Genomic DNA, 20,521 nt, shown 5'->3' on the forward strand with positions numbered 1-20,521 from the left:
TAAATTAGATTTAAAATTAATTTTATTTAAAATATTCAAAAATTTTAAAAATTAATTTTAAAAATTTTAAAAATTTTAAAAAATTAAGAAAATTTAAAAAAGGGGGGGAGAGGGGGAGGTCAAACGGGCGGGCGAGGGCTAAGCCCTCGCCGTTGCCGCCCCCGCCGTCACCGGGAAGGGCCGGCGACGGAGGGGGAGGGTCGGCCGAGCCCTCGCCGTCGTCGGCCGGGAGGTGGCGACACGGCCGACCCTCCCCCTCCGTCGCCGGCCCTTCCCGGCGACGGCGGGGGCGGCAGCGGCGAGGGCTCAGCCCTCAACCGCCCGTTGGATCTCCCCCTTTTTTTTTTTTTTTTTCTTAAAATTTTTTTAATTTTTTGAATATTTTAAATAAAATTAAGTTTAAATTTAATTTAATTATTTTTATATTATTATTTACACGTTAGACGTGAAACGACGTCGTTTTTGCATTTTCTACGCCACATCAGTGTGCAAAACGACGCCGTTTTGGACCAAACTCGCCGGAAAGTTGCCACGTCAGCCATTTGGCCAGATTTTCGCCGGAGTGGTACTTAAGTGTCCCATTTTAACCCGGCGGCACTCAAGTGTACCATTTTGAAGTTATGGCACTTAAGTGTCCCCCGGTGCCAAATTATGGCACTTGGGCTGTACTTCTACCCTCAAATAAGAAAGTAAACTCATATTTATGGTGGGAAAAGGCTACAAAGCTCCCATATAGTAAAAATCTAGAGTTACCTCGTCCAAGCTTGTCGACCATAGTGACTTCTTTTTCAAATTTTTTACTTGCTTCCTTTGTCTCTTAAGTTCTCTGAAAATAGAGAGGCCATCACCCCCCACACCAGAAAAAATGCACATCACAAAAAAAAAAAAAAAATGATTGTAATAGGCTATGGAAAGAGAACTCTACCATGAAGCAATGCCAAAATAGGGATGTGTATAATTTGCAAATTTCCAAAGCAATAAAATCAGAGATACTGTTCAAGGAGCCCACATATAGGCAAAACCAGAAAGGTTATCTTGATTCCTATTGGCACCCACTTTATAATTGTCACCACCATCAGAGCAGTATTCATGGTCCAGTTGAAAAATTGCCAAAGTTGTGAATTTAACCATTTCCAGTTTAAACAAAGCAAGACAGTGGCAAACACTAGGATGTATCCAATTGTGATAAGGCATGATCTCTTAGCTTACAATAGTATGGAAAGTTATCCCTAGAAAAGTAGGTCCGAAATTAATATCAAGCATAATCCTTATAAGGATCAACATATCATCATGGAAGAAAAGTTCTGCTCCAATAGTAATACTCTCTAATCATCTGTTGATAGACACTACTTGTTGAACTAAAACTATTCCACAACATATCCAATTCAGCATCACTAACTGAGTCAAGTTAGAGTCTGACTCACTTGATAAAACTGCAGCGGTTCCAGTCATTGTCTCTTCCAGTAGATGATAGAAAGTATTCACTTTCTTCCCCTTCATCAGTGTCATGGCACCTCGAGAGATCTTTAATACTCCAGGTTCAGTGGTGTACCTACACCCGATGTCATCAGGGGTTCCTAGAGAAATAAGGTTCTTCTTAAGCTCTGGTACATGCACATTTATTAATGTGCGCACCACCCTATCGTGCATCCAAATTTGAATTGTCCCTATCCCCACAGCCTTACATATTACGTTATTCCCCGAAAGAACTCTACCACCATCTACAGTCTGGTAAGAAATAAACCAGTTCTTATAAAGCGTTATATGATAAGAACACCCCGAATCTAGCACCCATTTGTCTCCTGACGAAGTAGTAGTTACACATAAAACAACTTCTGCATCACTATTGCTCCCCTCGGCAACGTTTGCTACACTGCTTGTAGCATTCTGCCTATCATTTTTATTCCTTTGCTTTGGACAATCTCTCATGATGTGCCCCTTCTCGTGACACTCAAAGCACTTTACGCGTCCCTTGGACTTTCTATGATCTGAATTCGATCTACTTTTACCTCTGCTATTACTAGGCCCTCAATGTTGTTCTCTATCCCGAATCGTCAGTGCTTGTGCTACTCCTTGCGCTAGACTATCATCTCGCAACTTTCTTTGCCATTTTTTAGAGAATAAGACGAACTTCACCTCTTCTGAGGTAATTGTAGTATGCCCCTACAACTGTGAATCAGTAAAGTGCTCCCATGACCTAATAAAGAGACTAACAACATCATGACATGTTCTTCATCATCAAGTATCTTACTGACATTCTTCAGATCCATCATGAGTTTATTATATTCATCTAGGTGAGTTTTGATAGTCATACCTTTAGTATATCTAAATTGAAACATCTTTTTCAACATGTACAATCGATTGTTCGAACATTTCTTCACATAAAATGCTTGAAGTTTTGCCCATAATGCTGCGTCATTCTTCTCCTTAGCAACCTCTATTAAAATCTCATCCGATAAATTCAACAGAATTGTGCTCTTTGCTCTTTCCATTAGTTTTACCATCTCTGAGGTTTTCATTATAATTGGCAACTCATCTTCACCATCCAGTGCTTTGGCCAAACCTTGGGCTGTCAATAATATCCACATCTTGATGCTCCATAACCCAAAGTTGTTCCTCCCGTTAAACTTCTCAATTTCAGATTTTCTCTCAAACATAATTGCAATAACAGAATTTTCAGGTAATAATCAGACAAGCAATAACTCCAAATCACAATCAAGAAATCCAATCCCAATTGCTCTTATACCAATTGTTGAAATATAATATGCAGAAACGATAAGATTTTGCAATTTACGTCAACGCAAAATTACCAGAGAAATAAACAAGAAATAATAAGGATACCGGAAATTTATGTGGTTTGGTCCGAATATCGATAAATAATAAGGATACCGAAAATTTATGTGGTTTGGTTCGAATATCGATACCTACATCCACGGGGAGAGCCAACAGCAAATAATCCACTATAATCGGAGAATCAGAGTTTACAATTGCTCACATGCTCGACTGTTTCCCACACCTAAATTTAAGCCCAAACTCAAGTGTTTATAAATAAACAACTCACTTGGACATAAACTCACGGCACAAAATCACTGCGCATTCAAGCTCAAAGTAAAATGCTCTACATATGCCAAAATCAAGAACTCCAACGTTCGTCTTTAGTCCGCGTACATATGGCTTCACGTTCCTTTTCGAGGCTTCGTGTGGCTTCTTTTTGGATGTCTTTCTCTTGCGGCTTCAGAAAACTCGCAGCTCCTCTCTTAGGTGGCGTGAACGTGCAGAGGGCTTTACTCTTTCGTAGCTTTTATATTATGTGTGCCCAAAGTCAAGACTTTGACTTTGGGCCCCACATAGAGAACCTCTTTCGGCTTCTACAGGCTTCTGCAGATAAAAAAGAAACTTTGCTTCCTTTTTTTATTCTATTTTATTTCCTCTTTTGTAATCATTCATGGAGTCCAATGAATCTCCTTCTGTTAACTAAAGACATCCAAGACCCAAAAAAAAATTTTCTTGTATGTAATCTTGAATATTATTTTCATCAGAAAGCATATCTTCACGATCAAATAATAAAAATTTTATCCAAGCGGATCACATTTTGCAAACGTTCAAACTTAAGACATAATTTAACAAGGAAAATGCTTCCTCACGAGTCTTGGAGGATCCTAGAGTGTCGGTAGGCATGTTGGGCTGGGGCCAATTTGTTGGTCGAGTATAGTGAGATGTGTCTAGTTTAAGGGATAAGGACAAAGGTCCTTGATCATAGGGGTCTTGAGAGAGAGGATCTCCCCATTGGGCATAGGATGCTTGAACATAGGACTCTTGGGATGATTGTGCAAGATCATTCGTGTTTGCCATTTCTTGCTCTTGTAATGGAGGTGTCCTCATTTGGTCCTTCTATATATTAAAACAAAAGCAGTCTTTTTTAATTGAATATTATGCGGCTAGCTTGAAGAGTTTTCGCCATTTTTTTAAGAATTGATCGAGCAATTTGGTACTCCATTCAACATTTCCCATTTTATATGATGAAATATTTGTCATTCACTAATATCTTTCTATTTATGAATTTAAAAAATCACACTTTTTCCCTTAACCTTAATTGTTACAAGTTCAATTTCACCTTTAGTCACCCCATTAAATCTTCTAAAAAAATGTAATTGTCAATGAATGTGCCACAAAAGGCGGTCCATCTTGATAAAGATTTTCAAAATATTCTTTTAATTCTTTTATTAGTTTTGAATTAAAAAAAAAATCATATCACTAGCTACATTGGTAATCAAACACTTTATATACGTGAAATGGACTTATAGAATCCAATAATTTCAAAATGCAAACGATCTACAGATATAATATGCATGGCATAGTTTTTAATTGATATTTGTATGTCATGCAGAGAAAACTACCGGTAAGGTGAGATAAGGTAAAAATAAGAAAAAAATTCGACCAAAAAAAGAGATAAGATAAAAAAAAAAAAAAAAATCAATTCATTTTAAACAAAGAAAGCAAATAACTAATTACCATGTGATGAGTGCGGTGACATATAGAAAAGATTTCGTATTTTCTTTTCTCCAAATTTCCAAACTTATTCCAATTTTTCTTAAGTTTACGTCCATAATGGGTAGATTTACTACAAAGCGAAGGTTGTCAATTTCTTCCATGTGGATATTGCTAGTAAGATTTATGTTTGACATGTTGACCAAGAGAATTTACAATATACAATCGATGACAAGTAACTGAACATTCATGTTTCAGATAATTCATCCGTTAAATAAATCAGAATCCGTCTGAAAAAAATACATCAAGAAATTTATCCAAAAGATCCTAAACATCCTAAACCTTTTAATTTTTCCAAAAAATACTAAACATTTTCACGTTACGCCAATCGAGTCCATCTAGTTAATTTTGGTAAGAAATTACTAATGTGGACACTAACCATCCTAAGTGGCATAGTTGGAGCTTACGTTGACAATTTTTAATATTTTTAATATTTTATATTTCATTTTTCTTTTCTTTTCTTCTTTTTCAACTTTAGCAAACAAGGGTTGTTGTTCTTGAGCAAGGGCCGAATGCCTTCGTCTAGATCTAGGCAAGGCGACCTCACCTATGGCCACAATGGTCTAGGCTAGGGCCACGAAGCCCTCACTGATCGCGAGATTGAGTCATAGCCCTCATCGACTAGAGTTGTAAAAGAAAGAACAAAAAAATAAAATAAAATAAAATAAAATATTATTAAAAATTATCAACATCAATGGGTATGCCACATAGAACAATTAGCGTTCACTTCAACTATTTTCAATAGAAATTGGCTAGAGAGACTTAATTGGTAAAATGTGAAATTGTTTATAACTCCTCTAACTAGATCCAGTGAGGGGACCCTTGCCAACCTTGCCTGGACCAGGGCCCCCGCTAGCGCCGAAGGTTGGTGAGGGGACCTTGCAGCAAGGGCGGCCTCACCCGGATGGCAAGGGGCCTCATCCAAGTGAGGTCAGCCCTTGCCAACCTCTGACACTAGCGAGGGGCCTAGTCTAGGCGAGGTCAACTGTTGCTAGAGGCCAACAAGGGCTTCTCAGTGCTCATCGGCCCTTGCTAGCCTTTGGCGAAGGTTGGGCGAGGGTCCACTCACCGAATCTAGCAAGGGGCGGCCTCGACAAGCCCTCATCAACCCTCACCTTTGTTGGCAGCTGGAGGTGGGTGGAGGAAGATGAGGAAGAAACAAAAAAATAAAGGGAAAAAAAGAAATGAAGGAAGAAAAAAAAAAAGGAAAAGGAAAATATTAATAAAAAATTTGAACAAATAATTAAAAATTATATAAAAATATCTATATCAGCACTGATCATGTCATGTAAAATGATTGGTGTTCATGTCAATAATTTTCAACATAAATTAGCTCAGTAGACTGAAGTGGTATCAATGTGAAAATGTTTAAGACTGAATTAATACAAATGCAATAGGTTTAAAAAAAAAATGGTACTTTTCCCTCTATGTAAAATATCTCAATGATTCAATTTTTTTGGATAAATTGAATAATATATATAGCTTTGTATCTATTTTACGAGGTTTCCGTGCACATACGGACTTAATTATAGCTTTCCTCCAAAGTAAATGAGTATTTTGAGTAATTTGATTACAAGGTAGCATCTCTTTTTTTTTTTTTTTTTGGTCGAAAATACGATGATTCTTCATTTAACTCGGAAAGTTCGGAGCATTTACATCAAAGGTATCAGCGCAAATTAAATCAAATAAGGCTGTAGGGGGATGGATTACCCAATTACTAGGGAGGGAGTTTTCGCGTTGAGCTTTTGCAATCCAGTCCGCGGGCTTGTTTGCCTCTCTGCTGCAATGGGCCAAGGAAAAGCCCTGAAACTCTTTTAACTTGTCTTTGATCCGGTCCACAGTGGGCAGCAGCTTCCAGTTCACTTCCTCTTCAGTCAGAACTCCTCGCACGAGCGTTAGACAATCTGAATGAACTTCCCATCTTCTGTTCGTGCGGCTGGAGAGAAAAGTTAGGGTTTCCAAGAGGGAGATCGCTTCTGCTTGTTCCGTGGAGATCGCCTTCACCGTTTTGGAGAAGCCATCGATTAGGCGTCCCCGTGAGTCTCTGCATACGCAGGCTATTGCTGCCCTGTTTTCCGGTACTCCTCTGTTCTTGGCCATGTTTGCTGGTGCGGCTTCTTGCTGTACAAAGGAGGCGTCAATGTTTGCTCGGAGTGAGTCAGGGGGCGGGGGTTTCCACCGGTGCGTGTGATCTTCTCGCAGTTTCTCCTTGGCTGTCCTCTTGTTCCAGATTTCGAAGTTCTCTTGGAGAGCCGCTGATCTATATAGATTCTGTTTCGGTTGCAGGGCCTTTCCTTCGAAGATATAGTGATTACGGTCTTGCCATATACACCACAAGGTTGTTGCGATTTTGTTAAACTTTGTTGTGCTTTGAGCATTCTCTTTCTGTATATGCAACCATTCATCCAACCTTGTTAAACCTAACCTGCTGATCTTGATTTGCAGCGAGTTGTCTTGCCAGATTTTTGCTGTCCATGGACATAACAGCAGTGTATGTTCAATGGTCTCGGCTTCTTTTTGGCATATGGGACAAAGTGGGTCAGGTAAGATTCTTCTCCGGTATAAATTTTCCACTGTAGGTAATGCGTTTTGGCATGCGTTCCAGAGGAATAGCCTTACTTTAGGTAGAATGTTTGAGCTCCAAATATGTTTCCATAGTCCCGGTTGTATTTGGTGAGAGGATAAGGCTTTGTTGGGGTGTGGGGTTGCGGCGTTATCTCTTGTAGTCAAGTAGCCGCTCTTTACTGTATATGCTCCAGATTTTGTTTGCATCCATACTAATGTATCTGCTGTTGAGGGTAGGCCAATAGGTGTAGCTAGAATCTCCGTCACCCTTGGTTCATCAAACATCATTCGGATCTTTGTTTCATTCCACGTGCGACTTCTTTGTTCTATGAGTTCACCCACTTTCTCTGGCTCGTCTCTCGCCGCCGGACCTCCAATTATCCCGCTTCTTAGCCATTTATCTTCCCTCACCATAATTTTCTGACCATTACCTACAGACCACATAACATTTGGAGATATAGAATCCCTTCCCGCAATGATGCTTCGCCATCCCCACGAGGGTCTTGTTCCTATTCCAGCATTCCAGAAATCGCACTTTGGGTAATATAGACCCTTCATTAATCTACTCAATAAAGAGTTAGGTCGCTGCGAAACCCTCCATGCTTGCTTTCCTAGCATTGCCACATTAAAAGCTAGTAAGTCCTTAAAACCAAGCCCTCCTTCATCTTTCCTAAGCTTCAGAGACTCCCATTTCTTCCAATGAATCCCAGCAGAGTTTTTCCCATTTTTCCACCAAAAATTAGCTATCTTCCTCTCTATTGCTTTACATATAGACACCGGGATCTTGAATATAGACATTGCGTATTGAGGAATAGCCTGCACCACCGATTTAATTAGTATTTCTTTGCCTGCTTTAGTTAGCAAATTCTCCTTCCAGCTTTCTAATTTCTTGTTCACTCGAGCCAAAATCCAAGCAAAAACATCTTTTTTAGATCCTCCCCAATCCGAGGGAATACCAAGGTACTTCCCTGTTTTTTCTATTTCTGGGACCCTCAAATCACACATGAAATATGGGCACAGAATGTAATAAGGTAGGCATTAATACAAGGTAAAAATGAAAAACTGATTTTGTTAAAAAAAAAAAAAAAACATCTTAAGGGCACTTGCCAATTAATCAAAAAAGGATTGTTCTTGGGATATTCATAATCGATGCTTTGAAATATAAATATTTCCTTATTATCTATGTCTATCAATTACCTCATCAACAAGACCCTTTAATCTTCCGTGTGGATTCTAGTTCTCGGTAAAGAAGATGTCCTGCTCATTTAGTCGTGTTAACTTTATGCACCAAGAGTGTGAAGGGAAAACCGTCACAAAAGTTCTCATTATGTAGCAATTATACCAATTTAGTTCTAAACTTTTCAATGGCGTCAATTTAGTCATAAACCTTTTGAACAAGTGCTAATTCAGTCCTTCCAAGTAACTTTGACTAGATATTGATAACTTGGACATTGGTCGGCCGACCTATGTAGCACGACACGTAGGTTGGCCAGCATTGAGGTGAACATGTATATTTTAATAATTTTATCTTTTATCTTTTTTTTTCTCTTTTTTCCAGTCTTTTTATTCTCGCTCTTTTTTTTCTTTTTGTCCTCTTTCCAATGGCTAGCATAGGTGAGCATTGGCCTTGCCAAGGCAAGGACAAGCCTCGGCAAGGCCACCCTCACTAGATCTGGCAAAGCTAGGCATTGTTTGGGTGAGAGTTGCCTTGTAGAGCATAACTTGGGTGAGGGTTGGTCTCGCCGGGCCTCGGCCTCGGCCTCACCTAGGCAATGCCCAGCAAGGCCAATATAGCAAGGTCTTTTACTCAACATCGATTTCTTTGTGATAGCATTCCATGAAGGCATTGGAGTATCCCCTACTTGAAGAGGTGACTCGACTTTCTCATAGACCTTTCTAAGAGGAAGACCAAGAACCTCACTATTGAAGAAAGGAAGGAGTTCGAGAAGGCTTTGAACAAAATCCAATCTTTGTCACCTGTCATCCTTGCTAGATCTGGAGAGGGCGGCCTCGTCGACACCCTTGCCTCAACGAGACCGATGCTCATGTGTACCAACATAGGGCCACCCTCACTCAGGCAAGGCCAGCCCTCCTTAGCCACCAAAAGACAATGAAAAAAGAGAGGAAGAAATAAACAAAAAAAATATTACAATATTATTAAAAATGTCAACATTAGTACTGATCAGCCACCTATGTAGCACCGACACGGACATTCGACACGCGACACGACACGCCGATACGTCATTTATTAAAAATAGAGAATTTCGACACGTTCTGACACGTTATATATTAAAAATATTTTTATATATAAATACATAAATAAATAATAAAAAAATAGTCTAGAATTAATTTACACGAAAAATATTAAATAATATCATTCATTATTTTAATTTGTTACAATAATACATAAAACTTAGAGGAAAAAACATCGTTTAAAGAAAAATGCTGAAATGATATTTTTAAATTTATTTATTTATCATATATAGCATTTTTTATTACTTCTTCCATAGTAAAAGACTTTTAAAAAACTAAAAAAAAACAAAACTGAAAAAAAAAAAAATTGACCCCGTGCGTGTATATTTATAGCATTTTTTATTACTTTTTTGTATATTTATATTTTGACCCCTTAAGTATTAGAAATTTTTAAAATTGACCTCGTGCGTGTCGGAATCGCCTGTCAGAATTCGGGATTCGCGTGTCGGAGAGAGTTGACCACGTGTCGGATTTTTCAACACTCGTTGACTGCGTGTCAGAGCGTGTCAGGACATGTCAAAGCGTATTGGGCGCGTGTCGAAGTATCGGACACAACACGAAAGCTTTCGAAAAGTGTCGATACTACATAGTCAGCCACAGCAACAATACTTGGTCAAAATTAGCCAAAATGATTGAACCGGCACTTCTTCAAAAGGTTTAGGACTAAATTGAGACCATTAAAAGGTTTATGACTAAATTGATACTAACGCAATAGGTTTAAGACTTTTTTTAATATTCTCCCGAGTATGATAGCATATGCATATAATGATGTAGTTAATTTCTTCGTCAAAAATAAAGACTTTTTCTTGTATCTTGTTAGAATTAGAGGAAGCTCTTAACTACAGGAATCAATAACCGACACTTATAATAGTACTTAGATATATTAGGGAAATTTTAGCTTTTATCATCTAATGTCTTATTTAATCAAGTCCCCTAGCCTATTTTCGTTGATTACTATTATACTCTGATGGAATTTCCCATCAAAATTCTATACGTAACCTTGAGCTAAGGTTTTGTTAAAATCTCTCAACTTAACTCGGAAAAATTATCCAATCAATCCTAAATATATAATACATATGTCAATCAGTCATAAACTTTTCAATTTTGTCAATTTTATCTTAAATATTTATGCGAAATTCCAATGTAATCATTCCGGTCAATTTTTATTGAGAATTGCTAAAGTGACATTTCATTCATCACAAGTTGTCTTACATGAAACACTACCATGTAGGCGATTTTTAGCAAAAGTTAATCAAAAGAGCTACATTAAAATTCCACACAAAGATATATAACTTGATTAACAAAATCAAAAAGTTTATAATTGAATTGGATAATCCCCCCCGACTCCCTATACTAATAAAAATTCTACATCCGCCAAATTAGACCAACTAACAATCAATTGCTAGATGTCTAATTATCAATAGTTATCCGACTTCATTTGTATAACTAATCAAGATGATGAAGTAAGATAGAGTAAGGTGCAAGCGTTTGTTTAAGGTCACACACGAGATCGAGAAATCAGGGAATAGAATCGAACTTTGTTTGGGCCACTTCACTTAGATAATGGGTTTTTAATGTGAGGTCAAACTAAGGCCGAAAAGCAATGACAAACAGAACAGTTCTCTTTAAGCCGAACGAAAGAAAAGAGGTGGGCGGATCTTGCCCTAGTCCAGGCGCGAGGACGGACCTCACGTCGTGGTCCGGAGAATATACATCATCCGAAACCATGTTCTCGTTAGGGTTTTTCCTTTCCTGGGGTCGTTGTTTAGCGCGTCATCGGCTCCCCGTTGTCTGTTTGAATTTAAAGACAGTACGAATTGAAACGACCTTTTGTCCTCATGTAACCATGTGGGTCGAGGCTATCACATGCACCCCTCCATGTGAGCTCCATGTTCTGGCATCCCCTTTTTCATGGCTTTATACGTCAGCGAGGGAGCCTCGAAGAAGGGGCCCCGGGAGCGGGCGGGGGGCGGCGCGGGGTGGGGTCACATTTCACGTGTAATTACAAAGTTCAGGGTGGCGAATTCCATCGTCGCAACACTTAATTTGTCAAGAAAAACATGCAGTTAGGATATTAAAGTTACGAGCGTATTAGGAATAAACATTTTGCTCATGATTTATTATACAACAGCGAATACAATTATAACAAATATCGAGAATGCCATAAATAGGTGCATCATAAAATGATGCTGCGTAATCATTACTAATCATAAGTTGAATAAAGAACCCAATATAACTAACTATAAGAACCCAATGTAACTAACTATCTTCGTTATATTTCCATGTCCCCAATACAAACTTTTACACCAAGTCTAATTCATGCAAAAATGAAATTTCACGAGTGAGAATGACTTTCAAACATGTATAAAAATGGGATGGATCCTAAACTTAAAAAATGTTCACTCATCAATTAATTCATATTGTTCATTGTATTTTTAAGCATGTTTCATGAGAAACCAAGCTTCGAATTTGAAATTAAGAGTCATGTATCACTATAAAATTATCAAAGATGAAGTATATTCCTTAGGAAAATAAGCAATAAATGCAAAAAAGTATGTGAAAGTTTGGTAGGGGCATGCCCATGTAGCTTAATCTAACAAATGCTTAAGACACAATCTAGTTAGAGTTTCGGTTTCAGCTGTGACTCAAATTTGTGAAATGTTGTGGAATGGAGATGATACTTTGATCATTAAGCTACCATGCTAGGTGCACACCAGTCGCATTTATGTTTTAACATACATATGCTGGAATTGCTTTTATTGCTTTAAAATGTGGTCTCTCGGTCGCAGCCAATTGTTAACAACCTGTGCCATCAAGCTAGACTAGAGAAACAATGAAACCGTTTATGTAGGGCTTTTAGTGCTTTAATCAATGTCATGAAAAAATATTTAAGGAGTGTTGCATACCACGTTTTTACCTAATTGGATGCAGAATCAGAATTAGGTGACATGATGTAATTATTAGTTGTACTCTGTGTCTCCTAATGATATGATGTGCCAGGTCCATAGTTAATCACATGTGATGACTGCTCAACGGGTGGGTTTTTCAGCCGAGCTCCTTTTCATTGTGAGTGCGCGTTCCACTCAAAATTACTATGCAATCGATTTTTCGACAATTTTTGATGTTAACGATGTGCTGATTCAAGATATATTGAGATCGTGCCACATTGTCTTCAATTTCAAAACATAGGTTACCCTCCATAGTTTACAATTCATAGCGATGTTAGGATCTCGGAGTCGTAAATTGTGTCAAGAATACCATAAAATATTGTAAATTTTAGATATTGTCACTATATATATATATATAATTGGGCTAACCATCTCTTTGTAATTTTTATTTGGACCCTCATCAATAATCAATCCGTTCATAAATCCTAAAAATGTCAATTGGACAATCTGTGCAGGCCTAACAAACTGCCTTGAAAGCTCCCAGACAATTCCATCCGTGGACTCAATTTCACTCCTGACTCGGCCAATTCAGCCCACTATAGCCCAATGATTATTTGCGTTTGTCTTTTCCTAGAATGACATGAGGAGTTTGCACAATAGGTTTTCATGGATCGGTTTGGAGACATTCTCGATCCACGCCGAACTTATCGGTTCGAAAAAACTCTCAACATGAAACCATAACAGATCAATCAAATCACGTTTCAAACCGAACCAACGACTTCAATCTGGTTCAATTTCAAACCATTAATGTCAAGTTGGCACAAGTAAAATTACAAGTCTTACTTAACAAATTAGTCCAGTCATCAATAGCTTAAAAGGCAACATAAAAACCATAACCATTACAAAAATAAAATCCGGTACAAAATTATCGATAACAACACTGCTTAATTTTCTAACAAATATTTTCGGTGGCATCGGCATGGCACCTAATTAGGACAAAGAAGCCTCGGGTCAAGTGGGCTTCTTTAATATGGAATAATGCTATTATCTCAAGATATCAATTCAATCTCTGGCTTATCACCAAGAATCGGCTCCCCACTCAGGCCCTTCTTTTATCTTATGGTAGGATTGAAGATGCAGTTTATGCTTTTTGCAAATTGACGCCGGATTTGATTGATCATATGTTTTTCAGTTGTAGCATTACAGCTAGTTGTGCATTTCTTTGGGTGGCTCGATGCAACCTTCCTTGGTGTAATAGTAGTTGGGCCAACAACCTTTGCTAGGCTTTGAAATTTTTACTCGGTAAGGAATTCTATCACTCCATTGCCCAGTTTTCCTTTGGAGCGTTGTGCCATCTCATTTGGAAATACATAAATAAGATCCTTTTTAAGAACCTTACATTCACAGTCCTGACCTTGAAGAATCACCTCATTAAGGTGATCAAGCATAAGGCCTTGACTTTTACAAATGTGGAGGACAATCCAAGAAACATAAGACTTCAACGTAACTAGGGGATTGACCCTTGCATCTTTCATTCATCCTCGATGGTTCCTTAGGAGTCCTACTACGGAGTGTCTGCTGCATGGGATTCTTCTCTTCTTCTGGCTACATCATGCCTTGTTCTTGATTGCTGCGTTGGGCTCTATCGTTTTTGTGTTAGATTTTGGGTTTGGGTTGTCATTGTTTGTCTGCTGGTCGCCTTCTTTTGTTTTGGTCATTCTTTAGGAGGTGGCCGTCTTTGTGCTATTTGTACCTTCTAGCTTTTGCCTTGTTGGCTTTTCTTTTATTTCGGCACCCTTCCACTCATTATGCCTTGTTCATTTTGAGTGTAAGCTGGTGCCATTTGCTTATACATATTGGCAAAGCTTAATACAATTACCGTTCACCAAAAAAAAAAATTCTAACAAAATAGGAAGGGAAGCATATCTCGATATATAAATGAGAAAACAAACATTCATGATCCTTGGAGAAGCACTTCAATATGCTTTTAGCATCAAACGGGAGAAAAGGATTATAGTTAATACGAATTACATGGTTTGGTTCGTCTCCATCAATTTTTTAACCATAAAAAAGAAACCATACTGACACCCTAATGAGAGAAAAAATTCCAAATCAAGAAACCAATAGACTGAACTTATTGGTTCGGTTTGATTTATTGGGTACAAACACGAGTTTAGGTGCACTGGGTGCTAGACTTGAAACGTTAATTGAGATGCTCATAGTCTAATTCAACCGTACATCACATAAGGCTCATGTGAGATTTCTAAATTCAAAAGATTGGAACTGTGGGAACATACATTGCGTTCATTTTGTGATGTTTCAATTTGAATTTTTGGTTTTATTTGTTATGTCTTTCACCGTCCTCTGATAACGTCTTTGATCGGGTTACAAAATATGAACGATTCCATCAGGAAACTGTTGAAAGAAGACATTATTCCTTTTCCTTTTAAAAGGACAAAAGCTTTAGCATGATCTATACATTGTAAAGCACGATTATTAACTATTTATGTCCATTTGTATAAGGTAATAGATTGGCTCTTTTCCCCTGAATTTTTTATTTGACAAATTTTATGTGGAACATCTTTCATCTAAATATTCAAAAGATGCTGCGACAATCGTGCACCAATCGAAATTTTAAATTGACCAAAGCTGAACACTAAGTTCCGTTTAAATGTCCAAAAAAAAAAAAAAAAAAACAGAGAGGATAAAATGGTGCCATTCATAAAACTATTTTAAGTTTTTAAAAATAACTTACTGAAAAAGGAAAAACTGACAAAAGAATCGGGCAACTTGCTGGGATACTAATTGATTAGAGATGGTGGATTGTTGTTGTAAGAATCTTAAAACTTCTTGGCAAAAATGTTTGCAAATACGCTTGTGTGGAAATAGAGCATTTAAACAATTAGTAAAAGAGTTAAAGAGATAGAAGATATTGCAAACAAATTGTGGTTAGGCCATGTACTTTGGCATATATTCACTCTCCATACTAACAATCATAAATAAAGTTGGAATCACTAGTAATCTCACAGATGTTATAGTTCGCAAGGAGTGATGTTTCTAGATGTAGTTTAGTAGATAGCTCCATAAGTACGAGCACCTCTCATACGATAGAACCTTTTTTTTTCTCTAATTACAAACTGAAGCAACCTTACCGAAAATACAATTAGAAATATACTGCTTCTACAAACAAGAACAAAAGAAAGACGAATACTTGGAGCATTAGAATGAATTTTGTTCGTCCCCCTATTGCTTCCCTTGCATTGAGTTTCTAGCCATTAGACCTCAAACGACCGTCTGCCATCTGCAAGAACCTACAAAAATAAAACGTCTCCCTGCTGTTTGGCAGTGGCAGTTCCCAAACGAAGTCAATTCTGTTTCTGCACGATCTACCATCTCTGTTGCTTCTAATCTTCTCCAGTCCACTCTCTGAGAATTCTTGATCCTGAAAGTAATTGCTAGGCATCAATTTGAAGTCGAATCAAATTGGAAAGAAGTCTAGGTCCTCTTATACAGGTACGTAAACACATCACAGCCTTCCATAGCAGAGATGCTTTTGCTCTCTATCCCCCCAACCTATTCACTCTTCACGATGAAACTTGCTATTCACATTCTACTAGCTAATCCTTCTAACCGTATAGACATCTCCTGATTCTACTCAGTTGTTAACCTTCTATTGGTCCATCTAAGCTTCAGTGATATCTTCATTGTACTTGTTCACCTTCTCCCCATGTCAATCCAACTTTAAATACCTTCTATGTCCACTTGTTCACCCACAAAAGAGTTGGAGCTCTACCGACCTTTGGACGATCTCATCAGTACTCTATCTGCATATTGACTTGTGCATTGACTAGCTGATTCTATAAAACCATGCATGAGTTAGTAGTTTTTTAATTGTTCTGTTATATTTAAAACAATATAAGAGATTTTCTTAACAAAACAAACTATCGTGCAAAATGGAGGCATCCAATCCACCGAAGTAAGAGTGGGAAACATGATCATATTAATTTCAAGATATATGTAAATATATATCTACTTCTAATGCTAATATTGTCAATTTGGTCGTGTTGTAAACTCCGAAAACGTCCATCTTGAAATTATGTTCACACAGATGAGGAAATGGCACAAAATTTACAGGATAGAATCGACATTACTTATAAACCAGAACCGCCAAAATCAATTGGATGCGATAACACACATGATGGTCAAGTTGCATAATGCCCATTTCAATTCTTTGATACTAATCGAAAAATTTCAACCTAAAAGTTCTTGAAACACAAAATGAATCTGGGCATGAAACACAACGATCATCACACTATGAGTAATGAAAATGCCACATCAGTTCTGTGAAAAAATGTAGATTCCAGAACACCCTTTTGATTCACATATTCTGATTGCACACTTTTATGTCGAATTTCCTCACCAAATAGGTCAAATTATTGCATGAAGCTCGCAGAATATCACCATAATGACATGGAAAACATTAACCTCACATCAATTTCGAATTTGCACAACTTTGAAACATCATATTCCACCACTTATAAGCCATCAACTCTAGACACAGTTCATAGATTTCCTTCTAGATTAAGCATCGACTAGGATTCTGAATGTACATGCATATACTTTGATACCACAAGTTGAAAAATCATTGATCCAATACTCTTAAATAGTATTTAGAGTACTTAGATAAGAATCCACAATACATACCTTATCTAACTGATCATCGTCATTGTATTGGCCAGCATGGAGAAAACCGCACAAATTCGGGACTCAGTCTTCCTCAACTTCTCCTTTCTAGATGGTATCGATAGATAAACTGATGTGTTTCAATATACGGATAGCAGAGAGAGCCTAGCCTATTTATAGTATACATTCTGTTTGGCCTATAAATCATAGTTCCTTAAAAGTACTGGCATGCACCTATCGTCCATCTATTTGAGTATCCAAATTGGTCTCATATGTTTTATTTACTTTATAACAGCCCTTTTTTCACAAACTAAATTATCATGAAAGTTTCTCTTAGGATTTGGAGAGATCGGAAAAACAAGGTTTATGAATTTAAAGATTGAAATTGATCACTCAATAAAAAGAGGGGGAAATCATTTGAGCAGAGAAAACACTATAACCACAAAGACTTTCCTGGAAGTAAAAAGCGTCATGCTCCTCTATCATGTCGAAAAGCCCACAAAGAATAGACAAATATACAGACTTCAGGTGGTTGGGGCAGTCAAACTCCTCTGCAAAAGCTAAGGGACACAAATCAAACATCACACGCATTGCAATAAAATGGTCACAAATAACAAAGCTCCACATGGGACATCATCATATGGGTCATGGCCACGAGCGTCGCTCTCAACACAAACATGAAGTACAAACAGAAATAAAGTAGTACAGCAAGTAAAAGATGTTCTGTCGAAGCAGCAAAATCAAGAAAATGCTTCTTTATGGGTTCATATGTGTTATGAGTGGGATTTAAAAGAGACGTTCATACATGATATGAGAGATGTATGTACTATTTATCAGTTCAAGAACCAACTTTTACCTCCATGGATAATCTCCTGATGCTTGCTGCTACTCCGTCATGGTCTTTGAACGGGCGTTTTTACTTGCCCGGCCCTTGAGGTTTGAATTTTTGTGAAGATTAGCCAAATATTGCCGCTGCAGCATCATCAAGATTCCCAATTCATCAAAGAGGCTTTTACTTGAGAGGGGAGTGAAAAAGTGCCTTGTAAACGGGCCATTAATCCCCCAATCTTAACCCCACTAATTACCTCTCCTAAAAAGAGCAAAAGAAAGGAGAGATCTGTGAATCTTGATGATGATGCAGCAGCAAACAGTGACTGTTGCTTGAGTTGGGCCACCAATCAATCCATGCAAAAGAGAAAAACCAAAAGGCGAAAAGAAAGAATGGAACTCGAGGCAATAACCCTAACCCTAACCCTAACCACCCCCCCATTCCATGAGGATAAGAGCAAAGTGATATAAAGGACAGGGGAGAATTTTTCTTTTAAATAAAAAACTTGTTTGTCTAGATATTTGAGAAAAGAAAAAGAAAGACCCACCAGGGAAGAGGGCGAAAAGAAGTTCACTGCTGATTTGTCTTTTACTTGCACTCCCAGAATGAAAAACGTCACAAGGTCACGGAGAGAAACCACCACCTTCGCGTTCATTTTTGAGTTTAAAAAAAAAAAAAAAAGAGAGAGAGAGAGGAAGAGGGCAACTAAATATAACACACACATACACACAGCCAGCGAGCGAGCGAGCGAGCGAGCGAGAGAGAGAGAGAGAGAGAGGATTCTGAGAACTGTGGTTGTGTGAGAATACCTCGAAGGGTTCAATTTATAGAAACAAAAATAAGGGTTTAAGTGGAGAAACGAACGGGATATGGGGAGATTGAGCTGTTGCGCAGAGAGAGAGAGAGAGAGAGAGAGAGAGAGAGAGAGAGAGAGTACCCACAACAGTTACACATCGTAATCCAAGGCACCAAATTTTGCAACAGCTTTTAACTCAAACTGATTTCTCGCAGGACGAGAATGGGGGAATAATCTCTCTCCTTTTTTCTTTCCTCTGAACAAGAAAGTGAAAACCTAACCAGTAATGGTGGCATTTTAGGTTATTTGGTTGGAGGAAGATGTTGCGTACGGTACAAGCATTGATGGGGCTTCATCGGTCCCTCCATATAGCTTAGCTGTCACAGAGATGATCATATCATAGCTATGGTTGCTTGTGTTGATCCCTCAATTTCCATTTTTGGCGACCCTCTGAGCTGCACCCGAGTTCGGTGCCTTTTACGGGTCATGTCTATGTTTCAGAATGTGGTCTAATTAAGGTAGTGTGGTAATAAATGAAATCTTGACGAGGAGCTCTTCTCAATTAACTTTTCTCATACTTTCTGATGTAAAAGTGTCAATTGAATCGCTCGTGAACCAACGTGATGATGATTGCCAATCTACTTTAAATCAAAATGGATAGTGAATGTGAAAATTTGCTCGTCTAACGTGGAAAAAAAAAACATGGAGAACGCTTCTAATTATTGGAATTTTCCCTAGAATAATAAAATCCTAAATTGTCCATCTTGTTACATTTAGGTTTGATAAAGGCCAAAAGGTGAAGCTGGACAATGTTGTGTCTTTAGCAGCTTTGAAGGGGCGTTTCCAACGGAGTTTATCCCTCTCGTTTGACCAATCAAATGATTTACGACTCTCACTATTAGTTCACTCTCTCCTCAGACCAATCCTCTCAAGCATGTCGCTCCGGTGACCAATCAAGAAGTCATCTCTCTAATATCTCTCTCCTCTGACAATCAAATAACCTCATTTTTATTTCTCTGTTAGCCAAAACCTTTAAGCAATTAGAGAGCCTTTATCAATTACCCAAATGGCCTTCTCTCTTAAAGTTCGTTGCAAAATAAAAAAATAATAATTTTAAGAATCGCCATCTATCGTTCATATAAGAATAGTATAGATAATCTAATATAATCAAGAGATTGGATAGACATATCTTATTTTAAAATGCAGATTTTAATGTTCGTGTTTTCTAACAGCATGTTTTTTAAATTGACTATTATAATTACTAATAAAATTGAAACATTGAATTAAAATACGAGGGGACCCATCGCAATTAGTGCGAATTCCTCCTGAAATTATAAAAAATAAAGTAATAAACATCTTGTCTAATATGGGAGTCCCACTTTATAAAAATGAATGGGTAGTTCCCCCATAGGGGTGCTTCCAACTTTGCTTTATTACCCAGTATATTCATCTTTTGGACCAATCAAATAGCATTCTCGATAATATCTCTCTCCTCTTAACAATCTCTCTTTAATATCTCTTCATTCTAACAAATCAAATAAGTTTTTCTTTAATATCTCTCTACTCAGACCAATCAAATAACCTTCTCTCTTTCGCTGTTAACTAAAATATCTCTTTCCTTTTACTTTAACCCTTCTAACATGGAAGGGGAAGGTGGGGGATTCGAATCCTCACCTTCTCAGGAGGGTTGAAGTTGGGACGATTTAGTTTCAAGCGTGGGTTTCGACTTTCATACCCTGCAATGAGGCAAAGCAAAAGTTTGAGAGTGGGAATTAGAATAAAAGTAGAGTAGGACCGACCAAAATAAAAAATAGTCTTTATCTATTAACCAACTACCCTTCTCTCTTAAAGTAGATTGTAAAATAATAAATACTAAATTTAAAAATCACCATCTATTTTTTTAAATAAAAACAGTAGAGATAATCAAAGGAATATATTAATAAATAATTAAATTGAATT

General features: G+C 37.7%; 1 protein-coding gene and 1 long non-coding RNA gene across 9 annotated transcripts; one reads left to right on the plus strand and one right to left on the minus strand.

The window, feature by feature from the left end:
• Positions 1-6,249: 6,249 nt before the first annotated feature.
• LOC120292104 lies at positions 6,250-9,313 on the plus strand. The gene is made up of 5 exons (XM_039309992.1): positions 6,250-6,303; positions 6,390-6,729; positions 6,835-6,886; positions 6,994-7,091; positions 8,945-9,313. Exons 1-5 carry the CDS (start codon positions 6,250-6,252, stop codon positions 8,977-8,979), a joined length of 579 nt encoding a protein of 192 aa, XP_039165926.1. The 3' UTR covers positions 8,980-9,313.
• A 5,884-nt stretch (positions 9,314-15,197) lies between these two features.
• LOC104421916 lies at positions 15,198-19,037 on the minus strand. 8 transcript variants are annotated; one of them, XR_005548912.1, is made up of 4 exons: positions 18,493-18,692; positions 18,314-18,409; positions 17,794-17,909; positions 15,198-17,488 (listed from the first exon to the last, which is right to left on the minus strand). It is a non-coding gene; the product is annotated as an uncharacterized LOC104421916 (long non-coding RNA). The 8 variants fall into 8 exon arrangements; XR_005548915.1 differs by lacking the exons at positions 18,314-18,409; positions 18,493-18,692 and adding an exon at positions 18,704-19,037 and having other exon boundaries at positions 15,198-17,497; XR_005548914.1 differs by lacking the exons at positions 18,314-18,409; positions 18,493-18,692 and adding an exon at positions 18,708-19,036.
• Between the last annotated feature and the right edge of the window lie 1,484 nt (positions 19,038-20,521).

The sequence above is a fragment of the Eucalyptus grandis genome, chromosome 3 (genome assembly GCF_016545825.1).
Source record: "Eucalyptus grandis isolate ANBG69807.140 chromosome 3, ASM1654582v1, whole genome shotgun sequence".
NCBI lineage: Eukaryota > Viridiplantae > Streptophyta > Magnoliopsida > Myrtales > Myrtaceae > Eucalyptus > Eucalyptus grandis.